At 41.5% G+C, this 17687-nt stretch overlaps 1 protein-coding gene across 1 annotated transcript in view; it reads left to right on the top strand.

Moving 5' to 3' along the window:
- The window catches only part of LOC134205774 (RNA-binding protein MEX3B), a 41566-nt gene extending 24376 nt beyond the window's left edge, over positions 1–17190 (top strand). Inside the window, exon 2 of the mRNA XM_062681356.1 lies at positions 1468–17190. Coding sequence (XP_062537340.1) covers positions 1701–3176 — 1476 coding nt within the window. The 5' untranslated portion in view covers positions 1468–1700 and the 3' untranslated portion in view covers positions 3177–17190. The remainder of the gene's footprint in view (positions 1–1467) is intronic.
- Positions 17191–17687: the final 497 nt, after the last annotated feature.

The following is a 17687-nucleotide window of genomic DNA, read 5'->3' as shown; positions in this document are numbered from 1 at the left end:
CACTACTCATGATCTAATTGCGACATCAGAAGCTAAACAAAATAGACTTTTTCAATTATTATGCTTTTGACCAAAAGCTGTATAACTTGCAGTAACGCGGTGTTCCTCAATGCATATCATTTTCTCCCAATTTAAAAGAAACTGACTTCACAAGACTTCACTGAGAAATCACAAAATAATCTGCATATTCTAAATTATATTAAGTATTTGAATAAAAAAAAGTCTGAATAAAATCGGCAGACCAACAAAGTGGACCGGAGCGAGCGCGCGCGCTCCGGTCCACTTTGTTGGTCTGCCGATTTTATTCGGCCTTTTGTGATTCGGCCTTTTGTGGTTTCGGCCTTTTGTGATTCGGCCTTATGTGATTTCGGCCTTTTGTGGTTTCGGCCTTTTGTGCATTCGGCCTTTTTTGCTTTCGGCCTTTTGTAATTCGGCCATTCGTGATTCGGCCTTTTGTGATTCGGCCTTTCGTAGTAGACCTCGGCTCTGTGTCAGAAGGACAACAGAATCACAATTCAAGGCATCTGCATGAGAATGACACCGTAAAACTGTATGACCATGAAATTCTCAACTGTTGTCCGAAGAAATTCAAAACTATACCTCACATATTATAGTGAAAGTATCTACCGTGTGATGCTTTCAACATGCAACTCGGTGTGTGCTTACTTGAGAAGCATTATTGTTTCCTTGTCCATTTTTTACAATTTCAATTTTTTCAAAATTTGACAGCTGTTGTAGGCAAGGACGGGGCAAAATGAGCTAATTTTAACGCTATTGTGCCTTTTTCTCTCAAAATAACCCTGCACACTGCACACTGTTAAACCACATTAAACTATAGTCCAACAAAAGACCATAAAAATCTCTGATCACTCAAACGCATCACAGGGAGAAGATTTGTTCGAACAGCACCCTTTTTCCGGCCCCAACTCTGCCACATTCCTACTGGATAACTTTATTCAAAGAACATGGTTCGTACCGGCAGACTTAAAAAAAATGGATCATTGACATGTAATAGTGAACGGAGGCGGAACAAGACAAAGGGTCTCAAATGGTAATGGTGAAATGGTAAGTACAATAAAGAGGCCCTATCCCAATTAGAAAAAAAAGAGTGCCTAATTCTATTCTCGTCATTTAAAAGGAAAAACGGAATGAGACGTCGAATTTTGCTGATTACACTGTGTTATATTATTAATTGTCGTCACATACATTGATTTTGAAAAGCCGCAATTGTCTTCTATATTTTCCATTTTATCACATTTTTACAGCTATTTACGTGAATGCCAATGACCCCAATTCACATTCTCAACATATACATTTAATATTTATTGTAGCACCACCTATGATTTACCACACATGCATTGATTGTCCCCCAAGATTGACCTCAAAATTTCTATTCGCAATACCGAACCAAACTGCACCGATTTTAATTTCCTTTTCTCTTTCTTTTTCTCTTTTTTCTCTATTCAGTGTAAATTCTAGTGAAATATCGTTATAATTGCTGTACGCAAGCAAAACAAAAGTTATTCTACTAATCGGAACCCGATCGGATAATCAAAATTCGTTACAACATCCCCACTGACCCAAAACGAAAACACGTACTACCCGGCACGAACTGGGAGAGAGAAAGCGAGAGACTACATTTCTCAGGGCACAGGAAGAATCAAAATCCATTCAAAATTCCACTCATACTAGAAAACCCCATGTCCTCAGCCAGTATGGATGAGTTCTCACTAACGTTCGACGATAACCGACAGAGTGCGACGACGGCGGCCACACTGCTCCCCCCGGGTACCACAACCCTGGCCCAGCTATCGTCCCACTTCGAGGATCTTCAGCTCAACAGTCCCGGCAGCGGAGGAGGCGGCGGTGGTCCGCTCAATCTGACCAGCGTAACCGCCGGTGACAATCATTCCGGTGGTAACGCCGTCGATGAACTGATTCAGCAAAATTCCAAGGTATTCGACACGTTCGTAGCGATGATCAACGGTTTGGCGCCCAAGGTCGAGGAACGGCCAGTCAAGTACAAGTCTCACACGGAGTGTGTGCCGGTGCCGTCGTCGGAGCATGTGGCGGAGATCGTCGGCAGACAGGGTTGCAAGATCAAAGCACTGAGAGCGAAAACTAACACATTCATCAAGACTCCGATACGGGGCGAGGAACCGATTTTCGTAATTACCGGCACGAAGGAGGATGTAACGAGAGCCAAACAGGAAATCTTGTCAGCGGCAGATCACTTCAGTACGCTCCGATCGTCGAAGAAACAGGCGATGGCTCTGTTGGCCGAAAGTAGAAACATGCTCGGCTACAGCACACCGGACGAGATCACAATCCAGATTCGGGTACCACAGAAGGTTGTCGGATTGGTAGTGGGACCCAAGGGTGCGACCATCAAAAACATTCAGCTCAAGACCAACACGTACATCATCACGCCCAAACGGAATCAGGAATCGGTATTCGAAATCACGGGACTGCCAACGAACGTACACACGGCGCGACAGCTGATCGAGGAACACATCGCTACGCGGGCTGGAACGTCGGCCACCAGCTCCAGTGCCAGTTCGAGCAGCTCGAGCAGTTCCAGCTCAAGTAGTTCCAGCAGTAGCAGTTCCAGCAGTGGGGGCAGCACTGCCAACAACTCCCCACAGAGCTCACTGACCAACGGCCACCACGATCTGCTGCATCATGGCGTCGGAAATGGTGTAAACGGTTTGCATGGTCTGCACGGACTACAAGGCCACCAGGACTTCGACACCAACCAGTTCATCATCGACAACCTGTTGGAGTACTTCAACAACATGAGCACGGCGTACAACTCTCCAACGAACGGCGGAGCGCCCACCCTGAACGGGCTGGTCAATCATCATCACCATCTGACGGGTGGCGACGGCGGCCGGCTCTCCAACGGAGGCGGTGCGGATCTCGGCGGCGTCGGTGGCCTCGGTATGGGAGGAACGAACGGCAGCAGCAATGGGAACGGCATTGGCGGCAGTCTCGGCGGTAACGGTGGCGGCATCGAAACCGTACCGGACTTCCGCAACATCTGGGAGAACCTGAGCGAAAGCCAGGGCTCCGGTGCCGGCACCGACACGGACAACTCGTCGCTCATCTGGACCCTGCCGTCGTCGTCGCGCAACTCCGTGTCCTACTCGCCGGACGATTTCATCTTTCAGCGATAAGAGACCGGAGGCGAAGGCGGGGCGGCACCGGGAGCATCTTATTATTTTTATTATTATTATTATTGATTCGTAAAAGCTATTACTCTGATACACTGATCGGATTTATTTTTATAGGCTATTCGCGGTAGTGAACTTCACACACACGCAAGTGTTTTTATTTTTGATTATTTAGTTATTTTTTGGCGATTTATTATCTACTTTTATACGATATATCTCTTCGTGGTTCGATTAAGGTAATGTGAATGCAAAGTGAGACGCAAGATGGGGAACATTACTCGGATGATTCTGAGGTAAGCGCGAAAATGAAGAAGAATTGAAAAATAACACGAAAATGGAAGAAAAAGGTAGGAAATGTCGAAGATAATGTACAGATATTATTAACAATCATAACAAAAGATGCATCTATGTACGTACGTATGTTTGGAAGGAAAAGAAAAACTGATACAGTTTAATAAGTGAATGCATTTTTTTTTATTTTGTTGCGAAGAATTTAAGGAACAGAAATATTTTGTGACTCCATAACGCACAATTGGCGGAAATGACTGGAAATTGTTTGACAAATGGAAAGTACTGGAAACAGTTTCAATTATGAAATTAGTTCAAGGGAAAAGTTGAATGCATAGAATTGACCAATGACAAGAAATGTTTCCATGCTGAATCCGATGAACGTTTTGACAATTGACTCCACTTAACGTATAGCGACCCCTGACTTTAAAACGCGATATCTTTTGAAATTAATTAATAATTTAATACAAATTCCAACATTTTACAAATAATAAGAATTGTCACAGTTGGAAGTCATTCTGTATGGCACGTTACAATCTTTTTAGATCTGTTTTGATGATTGACAGAAGCTTTGTCACAGAATAATTCCTTATCAGCAAGCGCTGTGAAGGGTCAAACAGAGAGCATAGTATTGTGATCAGCTTATTGGAATTTTTCCATCAATTGAATGAACCATGCGTTTTGTTTACTTAAATAGCATGGCAAGTCGTCATCATTTCATCATGTTCCACAAGATTTCTTTCGGAATCCAGAGTTGATTTCCTCAAAAGCGCATTTTCTTCGGAATCCGGGGCGGATTTTTTAGAAATCCAGAGCGGAATTCCTTCGAACTTCGAAACGGATTTCCTTCAGAATCCGGAGAAGTGTTCCTCAGAAATCCGGAATGGATTTCGATTGGAGCGAACATCCTGAGAAATTTGGAGTGAATTTTGTTTGAACTTCAGGGCGGATTTCATTCGGAATTACCTTTGGAAACTGGAGCGAACTGGAGCATCCAGAGTTGATTTCCTTCGGAATTTTGTTTGAACTTCAGAGCGGATTTCCTTCGGAATTACCTTTGGAAACTGGAGCGAACTGGAGCATCCAGAGTCGATTTCCTTCGGAATTCGAAGCGGATTACCTTCAAAATCCGGAGCGAATTTATTCCGGAATTTGGAATCCGGAATAGGATGCCCTTCGGAATTCGAAGCGAATTACTTTTGGAATCTTGAGCGAACTTCATTTGGAAATCTGAGTGGATTTCCTTCAGAATGTGGATAGGAGGATTCGGAGCGAATTTATTCCGGAATTCGGAGCGCAATTTCTTTGGAATTCGGAACGAGTTTTCTTCGGAATCCGAAGCAGATTTCCATTGGAATCGAGAGTTGATTTCCTTCGGAATGCAAAGTGGATTTTCTTCGGAATCCTTAGCGGATCTCTTTTGAAATCCGGAATCCGGAACGAGTTGATTTCCTCCGAAATTCGCAATTCCTTCAAAGTACGGAGCGGATTTCTTTTTAAATACAGAACCAAGAGCAAATTTTATTCGAAACCCCAAACGACTTACCTTCGGAATCCAGAACGGATTCCCTTCGGAATTCGTAGTCTTTGGAATTCAGAGTCGGTTTTCTTCAGAAGCAAAAACTGGTTTTCTTCGAGGTCCGGAGAGAATTTTCTTCGGAATCCGGAGTGCATTTTCTTCAGAATCCAAAGCTGATCCGGAGAGGATTTCGTTCGAAATCCGGAGTGAGCTTTTTTTCAGAATTCAGAGCGAATTTCATTTAGAATCTAGAGCGAACTTTCTTCGGAATCCGGGACGAATTTCTTTTGGAATTCGGAGCGGATTATTTCTGAAATCCGGAGCGGATTACCTTTGGAATCTGGAGCGAACTTCATTTGAATTTCCTTCAAATTCCTGGAACTGATTTTCTTTGGAATTCGGGGCGAATTTCCTTCGCAATCTGGAGCGAATTTCCTCCGTAATCCGAAGATGATTTCTTCTAAAATTCTCAATTCCTCCGAAGTTCGAAGCGGATTTCCTTTTAAGTGTAGGCTGGGAAGTATTTCCTTCGAAACCAGGAGCAATCTTCCTTCGGAATGAAATTTCTTTCAAAATCCCGAACGAATTTCCTTCGGAATTAGTATTCGATGTCCTTTGAAATTCAGAGTCGGTCTTCTTCGGAATCAAAAGCTGATTTCCTTCAAAGTCCGGATAGATCCGGAGCGCATTTTCTTCAGAATCCAAAGCGAAATGCGGAGAAGATTTCCTTCGAAATCCGAAGTGAGCTTTTTTTCGGAATGCAGACCGGATTTTCTATGGAATCTGGAGCAAACTTTTTTCGGAATCTGGAATGGATATCCTTCGGAATTCGGAGCGGATTACCTTTGAAATCCGGAATCGATTACCTTCGGCATCTGGAGCTAATTTCCTTCAGAATCTGAAGCGGATTTTCTTAGGAATTCGTAACGAATTCATTCCGGAATTTGGATCGGATTTCCTCGGAGTCCGGAGCGGATTTTCTTTGAAATTTGGAGCGAATTTCCTCCAGAATGCGGAGCGGATTTTCTTTGGAATCCGGAGTAGATTGCCTTCGGAATCCGGAGCTGATTATTTTTGTAATCCGGAGTTGATTTCCTCCAAAATGTATAATTCCTTCGAAGTTCGAAGCAGATTTCTTTTTAAATCCGGAAAGTATTCCCTTCTAAACCAGGAGCAAACTTCCTTCGGAATCCGGAACAAATTTCCTTCGGAAATCTGAACTATATTCTTCGCAATCCAGAGGGGATTCCCTTCGGAATTCATAGTCGATGTCCTTTGGAATTCAGAGTCGGTCTTCTTCGGAATCAAAAGCTGATTTCCTTCGAAATCTGGAAAGAACTTTCTTCGGAATCCGGAGCGCATTTTCTTCAGAATCCGAAGCGAAACCCGGAAAGGATTTCCTTCGAAATCCGGAGTAGGCTTTTTTTTCGGAACGCAGAACAAATTTCATTTGGAATCTGGAGCGAACTTTCTTCGGAATCCGAATTTATTCTGGAATTTGAAGCGGATCATCTCGGAATCCGGAACGGCTTTTCTTTGGAATCCGGAGCGGACTTCCTTAGAAGCTCGGAGCGGATTTCCTTTTGAATTTTGAAAGAATGTTTTTTTGAAATCTGGAGCAAACTTCTTTCGGAATCCGAAGCGAATTTTGTCCGGCATCTGAAGCAAATTTGTTTCGGAATCCGGAGCGGATTTTGTTTGGCTTTGGGATTCGGAGCGGTTTTCCTTCAGAATCCGGAATTGATTGCCTTCGGAGCGGATTTTCTTTGCAATCCGGAGCGAATTTTCTTCGGAATCCGGAGAGGATTTTCTTCGAAATTCGAGGCGAACTTTCTGTGGATTCTGGATCGAATTTTCTTCGGAATCCGGAGCTATCTTCAGCATATCTTACGGAAATCGAAGCGAATTTGTTCCGGAATCTGAAGCAAATCTGTTCCGGAATCCGGGGCGTATTTTGTTTGGCTTCCGAGTTTGGAATCCGAAGCGCATTTTCTTCGAAATCGTGAGTCGATTTCCTTCAGAGCCCGGAGCGAAGTTCTTCGGAATCCCGGTTGATTTCCTCCGAAATACAGAGCGGAATTCCTTCGGAATCCGGGCAGGATTTCTTTCGGAATCCGGAGGATTTTCTTCGAAATTTGAAGCGAATTTTCTGCGGATTCTGGATCGAATTTTCCTCGGTATCGGAAGCAAATTTTCATTGGAATCTTTTTTCTTTAACCCAAAGTGCATCCGGATTAGATTTCGTCCAAAATTCGCAATTTCGAAGTGGATTTCTTTTTAAATTCGGAAAGTATTCCCTTCGAAAGCAGACGAGCAAACTTCCTTCGGAATCTCACAACAATTTTTTTAATCCGGGGCAAATTTTCTTCGAAATCCGGAACGAATTTCCTTTCGGAATCCAGAGCAGATTTTCTTTGGAATTCGTAGTCGATGTCCTTTGGAACTCAGAAATCTTTCTTCTTCGGAAGCAAACACTGATTTTCTTCGAAGTCCGGAGAGAATTTTCTTCGGAATCCAGAGCGCATTTTCTTCAGAATCCGGAGTGAGCTTTTTTCGCAATGCAGAGCGGATTTCATTTGGAATCTGAAGCGAACTTTCTTCGGAATCCGGAGCGAATTTCTTTCGGAATTCGAAGCTAATATCCTTTGGAATTTGAAGCGGATTTCCTTAAAAATCCGGAGCAAATGTCCCTCGCAATCCGGAATCGATTTCGTTCGGAATCCGGGGTGGACTTCCTTCGAAGTTCGGAGCGGATTTCCTTCTGAATTTGGGAAGGATTTCTTGTGAAATCCGGAGCAAACTTCTTTCGAAAACCGAAGCGACTTTGTTTCGGAATCTGAAGCAAAGCTGTTTCGTAATCTGGAGCGTATTTTGTATGGCTTCCGGAGCGAGTTTGGAGTCAGAGGCACATTTTCTTCGGAACTCGGAGTCGATTTCCTTCGGAGCCGGGAGAGAATTTCCTTTGGAATCCGGAGCGAATTTTCTTCGGAATCCGGAGTTGATTTCCTCCGGAATACGCAGCGGAATTCCTTCGGAATTCGGGCAGGATTTCTTTCGGAATCCGGAGAATTTTCTTCGAAATCCGAAGCGAATTTTCTGCGGATTCTGGATCGGATTTCCTTCGGTATTGAGAGCGAATTTTCTTCGGAATCCGGTGCTATCTTCCTTTGGAACCCAGAGCAAATTTATTTCCTAATCCGAAGTGGATTTCCTTTGGGATACATAGCGAACTTTCTTTAAAATCCGGAGAAAATTTCCCTCGCAACCTGAAGTTCGGGGAGGATAACCTTTTGAATTTTGAAATGATTTTTTTTTAAATCGGAGCAAACTTCTTTCGGAGACCGAAGCGAATTTGTTCCGGAATCTGAAGCGAATTTGTTCCGGATTCCGGAGCGTATTTTATTTGGCTTTCGGAGCGAGTTTGGAATCCGAAGCGCATTTTCTTCGGAGTCGGGAGTCAATTTTCTTCCGAATCTGAAGCTAGAAGTTCAGAGCGAATTTACTTATCTCTGGAAACCGCATTCAATTTCTTTCGGAATCCGGAGCGAACCTGATTCGGGATTCGGAGCGCTTTTCCTTTGTAGACCGGAGCGAAATTCCTTTTCGGTCCGTCACGGATTTCCTCCAGAATCTGGAAATTCCTTCGGTTTCTATACAGAATTTCCGTCAGTATCGTGGGTGAATTTCATTTGGAATCCGGAGCTAACTTCCTTTGGAATCCAGAGTGAATTTTCTTCGGAATCAGGAGCTATCTTCTTTTGGAATCCAGAGTGATTTTTTTTCGGAATCCGGAGTGAATTTTCTTCGGAATCCTGAGCGAATATCTTTCGTAATCCGAGGTGGATTTCCTTTGGGAATTCATTGCAGAATCCCTACTGAATTTTCTTCAGAACACATAACGGATTATCTTCGGAACCCGGACGAATTTCCTTCGAAATCCGGAGCGTTTTTCAAAGAAGGCCTAACACAAATCTAAGTAAATCTTTTTGTCGCCCAATGTATACTCGCAATTCAACCAACCGTCCGCCCACGGTCTCACCAAGCGGAATGTCCATCCAGCTTCGTTGCTCGATTTATGGCATGCATCGAACGGCGTAGATTCGGGATTGCATCTTTAATCACTTTGTATGACACGCTTTCCGAGAAACTGTTCTGTGTAACCCACATTCCTAATCTGGAACCTTGTCATTAGCTGTTTATTCAACGCGTTGACCATTTCTTCGTCCAAATCATCCGCATATACGGCCACCGTCGATCAAGAAGTACACACACGTGACACGAGTCCATTTCTTGACTGCTGTAGACAGATTCCTCTCAGCATTTTGTTGAGTTTCTTGCTCCATACGCTACTGGCGAATAGGTTTTTCCGTGATTTTAAAACCCGCCGCCCAGTCGGCAGATTGCACAGCTCCCATGTCTCGTTATCACCATTTTAGGGTTTGATGGTCGACACTGAAGCTTACACACTTAACTCATTTTACAGTATTCGGTAAATTTTACCGAAATCTCAACAGCAGATCTGTTCGGTAATTATTTAACAGATTTTTTTGTAATTTTTTCCATTGTTCAACTGTCAAAATCACCGAAAATCAGTAAAATTATTTACCGAACAGTTCTGCTGTTGGGATTTCGGTAAAATTTTACCAAATTCGGCGATTTATTCTAAGTGTGTAACTGAAAATCATTGCACTTTCGCTCCCTGGCACTAATTCTTACCACACAACGTGACTCCTTTTGTAGTGAATGGAATGCAATTTTTAATGGTTCTGGCAAGTCGTCGCTGTCGGTTTCATTTGGTGGAAGCGGTCCTGCAGCGGTAACTTCTACCTCGTCCACGTTCCGTTCGGCCAAACCATTTTGTTCTGTATTGTGCGGAACACTGGTTTTGTGCTGAATTCCGAAATGCCTCAAGTATTGCTTCATGTCACGATTTGCGATTTGTCCCGTATCTCAGTAGGGTCACTTTTTTGAGTCAGTCACTAAAAAGTCTCTTTTTTCGAGCTCAAGTCACTAAAGTCACTTTTTCTCGTAAAAAGTCACTATTTTGAACTATGTTTTATCAAAATCCAGGGATTTGTTATGGATATCGTCGTAGAATGGAAAATACATTTTCAAAAAATATGAAACTTTAATATGCATACCAATCGAATGATACCTATTTTGCTCGAATCAAATAGCGAATTCGGGGAAATGAAAACTTGGAACTTGTTAGCCTTAAAGTTGCTCTTAACGTCTTCGTGGCTTCAAAGTTCAACTGAAACTTGGCCAGCTTTCAGATTCGATTTTCTTTTAAGCTTTTAAACAGTGATTAATTGGAGGGGTTGTGTGTCATTGTTCATGATTTTGTATATTGTGAGACATGAAAGATGGACCCAACTTACTTAGCGACATCCACTCCGATCAATACTTGAGAATTTTTCAAAACATTTTCTGATGATAATTTGTACATTAAAAATTCTATAAACTTTGGAGATCCCAATAAGAAGAATCGTTTTTAAAATATTTTGCTGATTTGACTCACCAATACTTTTGGTATTACTATTTCAAAGAAACTTTCGATTAAGGTATGTTGGAACCCAAAACGAATCTTTAGGTTTTTCAATAATTATTGATCTGAAATCTCAAGAAGGCAAGAAAGAATCATGCTTTGGTTTATTTTGTATAAATCCAATTCCGATGCAAATATTACGGTTGTTATGGAATTCTTATAGCCTGTTAAGGTTACGATCTATAACTTGAATTAAATGATGTGATGATGAAATGCTGTAATTGGTGTGCCTCGTATAAACAAATCGCTAATTAATGTAGAATTTAATCTGCGTAAATAAACGACTCTGAATTTTGGAAAACACGAATTTGGAAACATGTTTATAAACAGGGATAAGCTTCCATATAACTTTTGTCTCGTGAACTTGAAGTCATTTTTTCTGCAATTCAAAGTCGCTATATCTCGGGTACTTATTCAAAAGGACGTATATGAGTTTTGTAAACAAAGATTCAAACGTCGATTTGTCCAATCTGATGGTACTCCTACGCAAACCATCACCACAGACAGGTAGGGGAAGCCTTCGGCTACCTATTGGTGGTGTTGGTTTGCGTGGGAGTGCCATCCGATGGGACAAAACGACGTTTGAATCTTTGTTTACAAAATCACATACGTCCTTTTGAATAAGTACCCGAGATATGGTCTTTTTTCGCCAGTGTTGGTCACTAGAGTCACTATTTTGAGCGGCATTGATCGCTGCCAGCCCTGCAGTAGCTTCAGTCAAATGAAACACTTCTTGCTGCAGTCGTCGCCAAAGGCCCAAAGCTAAGGCAGTATTCACTGCCTTCTATAAGGATGTTGTTTTTCATATGCTCGCATCAATGACTGTGTTTCTCTTCGAAACGCGGAATGTACGTCGGAAGATCGTATTTTCCGAATTTCACACCACGAACCATACTGCGAAGTTGCTTCAAAAAGGGGGCATTCAGGAGTCCCATTCGACGATCCCATGATACAGTGTGCTTCGACATGCACAAGCCGTTTCAGCCTTGTTGATCTGCAACAGCCACAACTCGAACTATATTTGGTCAAACACTTCACACACATCTTTCTAAAATGCCACGCGATTGCAGATTTTATCCTCATTTTTCGCTAGTTCCGGAATGCATAGCACATCAAACAATTCGGTTGCATCCCTCAAGTCGGTTCTGGTTGTCACGTTACCCTTAGAAACAACTGCAGGGTCACTTTTTGAATCAGTCACTAAAAAGACTCTTTTTTTCGAGCTCAAGTCACTAAAGTCACTTTTTCTTTTCACTTTTTCAACTATGTTTTATCAAAATCCAGGGATTTGTTATGGATACTGCTTTTTGAGGAGATGTAACGGAATCGGAAATCCACTCATCCGTACAGTTAGGACGATGCTTCTTTGGTTTCTGTTAACTGCCTATGCGAAGTCTCTTTAAACAACTTCGACTTTACTCCAGGTTGGCAACAGAACTTTCGTTCTGGAGTTGCGTGGCCACTTCGAATCCGGCAGAATTTTCCCTCGGATCGGATCCGCTTACGTCTTGATCCCGGCTGCTTCCAGGTCCATGATCATGGACTCGCATTGGTTCGGCAAGCCCATCAGCAGAATGTTTGATGTCCGTCAATCGATCAGCTCGAAGCCAATTCACGCTAGTTTGTGCCTCAGCTGGTTGACATAGTCCTCCACCGTAGCACAATTCTCTAACTCCATTCCGGTCAGCTATGGAAGTAGGCCAAACTCCCTTTACACTGGAGCGTTTTTTTTATTACGCTGTTTATTAGACTGTTTAGTAAATCGCCAGAAAGTTGCTCAAACAAATGGTTGCACGCGCGACGCTCCAAAAGCTCATCCGTTGGGTTTTGCATCTTGATGGCCGTCCACGTTTCTTCTCAATTAATCACCCTCCTTCTTACAGAGGTCCAGGAACTGTAGTTTTCTCGACCTCGTATTCACTCCGCCAAAAGCAGCGATACGCTTCCTCCTACTGGTAGGATTCTTGAATTGGTCGCCACCGGTGCTCCTCCATTCAAATCTGCAACCTGGCCTCCCGCTCCTGTTATCCGGGCCGGAATTGCTTGATCATGATTTTTTAAAGTATTTTTTTTTCATCTTTTGCTCACGGTGATGAAAAATTTCTTCGACTTCTTCGTTCATTATTATGGTACAACAGGCTCATAACTGACGGAGGAATTCCCTGAAGCTTCGGAATGCTTCCTGCGGGCTGGAGTATCTTTATCGTTCCGAATTCTTCAATAACGATCTCTCATGGCAATTGGGCATCAGGAACTTCTGTCACCGGTTCACCTGCAACTGTACCAGAACGAAATTGGCAAATGTTGTGCGCACGGATCAATCTTTTGCGTCCGCCAAGGTCCAAAGGCACGTTGTAGTTCATGGATCTTTTGCGTTCGATGATCATGCCCGGTTCCCATGACTTCTGGTTTCCGTGTTGATAGTCGACGTACATCAGATCATCAGACTGGAAATCACGACGAATTGCGCCGTGTTGATGATTGAACCTCTGGATTTGTTTTTTTATTTGGAACGATAGGAGCTCAATCTGGTTTCTTCACTAGATCTAACGTCACTCGCTGGCCTACAAAAAATGTTTCTGCTGTAGACATTATGGGGATGAGTTTATGTTGTGCATCGGGCGTTGATCGGTGCATGGAATGAAATGCTTCATCTTGTTCAGTCCGCGCTTCGAGGAATCGACAAATAGCTCAGATTGCCAATTAGATTGTGTATGATGTGGGCGAAATCAAAGGATTGTGTACCTCCGTGGCTTCAGCAGAACTGCTGCAAATTCTCTCTGGAGAATTGGGTGCTGTTGTCCAACACCAGTGTTGCAGGATTTCCGTAACGAACGAATGTCTCTCGAAGTAATTTAATTGTGGCATTATCGGTCGTGTCCGCCACATCGAAATTTATGACCACCATGGCCAGGTAGTCGAATCCGTCCAGCAGAATAAATGTGGATTCGGTTCCAGGTTTCGAGAGTGGTCTTTCTTGGTGCAGCAGAACAGGCACTCCACTGTCGTACCTACATCGACCAGCAGACGTAACTTTGAGGAAAAGGATTTTTACGGTCTATATCAGGATGGACGCGGAGTAGCTGTCTGAGAATTTGCTTGCGGTATCTTTGGGGAACGACAATTCGATCGCCCAACATCACAAAGTTATATCTGAGCTGGATTCCATTACGGCGAGCGTAGATTTTTTTTTTCGTTCGGTGGTAAATTATTGACAAGGAAACTCGGTCATCTTCTTGAGCGTGGCCTCCTTCTGTGCTTCAGCTGCCGTAATTCACTTTTACGGGCGTCAACGAGCGGGATGCAAATGCCTTGACCTCTCAAGATGGAAAACAATGCATTATCATGGTTCTGACTCCGTACTTGGAATCGACGCCGACAACAATGATGCTCTTTGAAGGGTCGTAGTGGGTCAGCAGCAAATCTGAAAGAAGGATAAATTTGAACCGGTTGAAAGATTTTTGGCACTCCTCCGACCAATTCCAACGAGCCTCCTTTTTGACCAGATAGTCCATAGATCTTCATGTGGTTAGCAAAACTGTAGAGTTTGAATAAAATACCTTCAGCGTGTGTTCATAGACTCATTATACCTCAGCGTGTCCATCGGCGAGTAGCAAGCCATGACTCTTCCATCCTCTTGACAGATCTCCGTGGCGTGTACACGCCACGGAGAGCCGCTGTCATATCATTTCGTTCCGGCCGTTCAGGGTCACACATTTTAGTGAGTTGAATTCAAGCGGCTAAATTGCGGAGAATGGTTCACAAAATCACAATACGCGTCTGGAAGACCGTCGGAAAATGGTTTCTGGTTTGCAAAATCACAAGACGCGTCTGGAAGACGGAACGTACGGACGTACGGAAGACCAAAAGAAAATGGTTTACGATCTAGAATATTTTGCTTCATTCAGACCCGTGGAATAGTTCCACAAATGCTGGGTTCTTTGGGAAAGGTTGAATATATTTTATGTCGTCCTGCGAGCAGGGTTATTTGATAATTTTCGTAATAAATGTCACTTTTAAATTAATTTGAGATTAAGTCAGGAAATGAAACAGACCCTAAGAAACCAGTCATTGCTTCCGATTGACATTTATTCTGTTGAAATAGTAGACTCTTGCATTTGATAATAAGAAACACGAAATCAGTCCCGTACCAACGCTATTTGAATGTCCATAAGTGCTCATAAGATGCACATATGAGGAGCGATGAAGGATTTCAAGGACGTTCACTAGGCCAAGCTTTTTACTAAGGCGGCTAAGACTAAATTAACAACAGTTAGGCGCCATTATTGTAGCATCGGAAACATATTTCAAGCATTCCTTTTAAATTGTTCATCAATTGATTACAAGCAGCATGGCAACTTTTTATTCGTGACTTGAAACATGACTCCCCTGACTGCTTCGCAACAATAAAAAACCAAAACAGTAAAAACCATGCTTAACTTCCTATTCATACGATATTCTAAGAGAACCCATTGACTGTCCACTTAGTAATGCATAATAAATATATCCAAAAATAGAAGCAGATACATTTATAATACAAATCAAACAGATTTATTAAACTGTGCCCCTTTCGGGGGGCACAACTCTATCTTAACTATGATTATATTGGAATGGAAAAAAATATAATATCGACCCTGAAAATTTTAAAGATATCCTAAAAGAGAGAACGGATCACGAGTTTATTTCCCTCCTCGGAAAATTTTGTTACAGCGTGTAGTAGTTACATTTATGTGTTTTTGTTTATGACAATTCTGAAAGGAGAGAAGAGAAAAAAAGAAGTAGATTCCTATTTATATATGACACATAAAATATCGATAATCAAGTGCGGAAACGTCAGAAGCAATTTTTTTGGTGTAGCAAAACCACTCCCGCCCACTTTGTAGCCCCCCCTTGGAACAGGGGCACATTCTCACATTCCCCCTCATATTTGAAAAGGTGACTGTCTCTCTTACACCTATCGAAGATTGATACCCCGAAACGAATACTCAATGTGCGCGTGTATGTGTGCGAGCGCATTTCCGGGTGTCGCCGAAGCACCCAAAGATGATGAAGAAGAAGAAACAAGTATAATACAGAGTAAGAAACCACGAATGGCTGAAGTAACCGAATATGAATAGTGATTTTGCAAAGATGGAAACTAAAGAAACAGATTATATAAACGGAAACGAAACTGGCATCGAGGTGAACAGGCAAAACAGGTGGCAAGAAATGGAACAGAAAGTAATAATGAGGAAGAATTAGATGCAGTAAAAAAAAACAGAACTATTAATATGAATATAAAATTATTTATATGGAAGTATATATATTTATATGATTATATTTAATTATTATCGATGGAGTAAATCTGTGACAAGAAAATTATAAACAAAAGAAAAGAACAAAACTGCAAGAGACTAAAGAAAAATATGTGAAACACACCACACTCACACATCCATCACAAGTAAAAGAAACACAGAGACGGAGTGAGGAATAAAAAACATGGAAAAAACGATAAGCAAAATAAAGAGGTACTTTGACTTAAGCGAAAGTGTAAGTTCATTATTAAAACTGTATGAGATTGATTTTATTATCACACTATTATATTGTAATCGATTAGTAGATATATTATATTATATATATTTAACAAAAAAAAAGAAAGAAAATGAAATGCTAAAGCAAGGAAATATCCCATTACAGAGATTAGCGGCCGGCTGCAGCCGATCCCGATTTAGTTGTGTTTTAAACGGGCACCCAAAAGTCCGCCAAAAGATATAGTAGTTCTTTTTTCAAATTATAACGTGACAATTCGACACCTATTTAAAACGTTTTTTCTATAGCATTATCGCTTCCCCATTGATTGATTGATCGATTATTACGCTAACTATTATTACCTTTTTACCTAAATATATCATATTATTAGCAAACGAAATGGCGTGAAGCGAAAGAGCAAATTTAACCTATTATACTTATTGAATGGTACTCTAACTTAAGGAAGCAAAAATCAACACTGAGAAAGAGAGTAAGAGACGAATAAATCCTACGTTGAGTGTAAACTATTATAATTGTAAACAAACAAAACAAAAGACCCTTCAAACAAACTGAACAAACTGATTGATTATATTTTTGTTAGTGCTTTTATTTTTACCGTTTAAAAGTTTAATTTATTTTTATATAGTTTATTTTTATCTAAATATTTATATTGGAGAGTAGCGAAAACGCAAGCGAGCAATAAAATAGCGAAATGGAAATTTGTTTGCTTGCGAGTAAGAAAAAAAAACAAGAAATAAACCGAACAAGGCAGCCCGAATCGCTGCTGCAGTGAGTGACTCAAAACTAAGCATAAAGTAAATATAAACTTAAACAAAAAAATGAAAGAAAAAAAACCTAGACAACAAGCCCAATAAATAATGAATATTGAAAAGAAAAGAGTGAAAATATTATATAGTAAACGTAGGCAGTAAACAAAACTTTATGATATTATGTTACATTAAACAAAAAATATTTAATAGAAGGTAAACAAAAAACCCAGAAAGCTCTAAAAATACTGAAGAGACGAGAAGACAGAAAAAGATAGACGTGTGCAGGTGAAGAGGAAATCCCATGACAGGAAAACGAAACTCAACTCACAGTTAAAAAGAACAAACATGGAAAATACAAAGAGAAATAAACTGAAATGAAAATTATTTATTTTTATATTACATTCACACGAAAAACCAACCCAGAGAAAGAACAAAAGAGGGCAAAGTCAGAGCGAAAACAATTATCACACAATCGCAACAATGGCATTTTTGTTCCCTTATCCGGTCACTGCCGGTTAGTTGTCCGCTGATTTCCTACTCTGTTATCGTTTATCTTTGGTTCGATTTGGTTCCGTTCGGAGTCGTGAATAGAGATGTCGTAAAATCCCGATAAATCGATTAGTAACCAATCGATTACTCTTGATTCTTGTCGATTATTGAATCGATTAATCGATTGATTTGCGACATCTCTAGTCGTGACGGTGAAGGTTGGCATGCGGCATGCATGCACAAACCTGATTTCGTTTGCTTAGTTTTCCTTTTCGATTTGTTTGGCCTTGTTTTTCGATTTTTCAGGATGGTTAAACGCTGGCGATCAGAAGAAAAAAAAACTGCGTTAGGTGCTTACTATAGATAGCCGACAAATATCAATCGCGGTTTAA

This window comes from Armigeres subalbatus, chromosome 1 (genome assembly GCF_024139115.2).
Source record: "Armigeres subalbatus isolate Guangzhou_Male chromosome 1, GZ_Asu_2, whole genome shotgun sequence".
Classification (NCBI taxonomy): domain Eukaryota; kingdom Metazoa; phylum Arthropoda; class Insecta; order Diptera; family Culicidae; genus Armigeres; species Armigeres subalbatus.
This window is presented reverse-complemented; position numbering and strand designations above follow the sequence as displayed.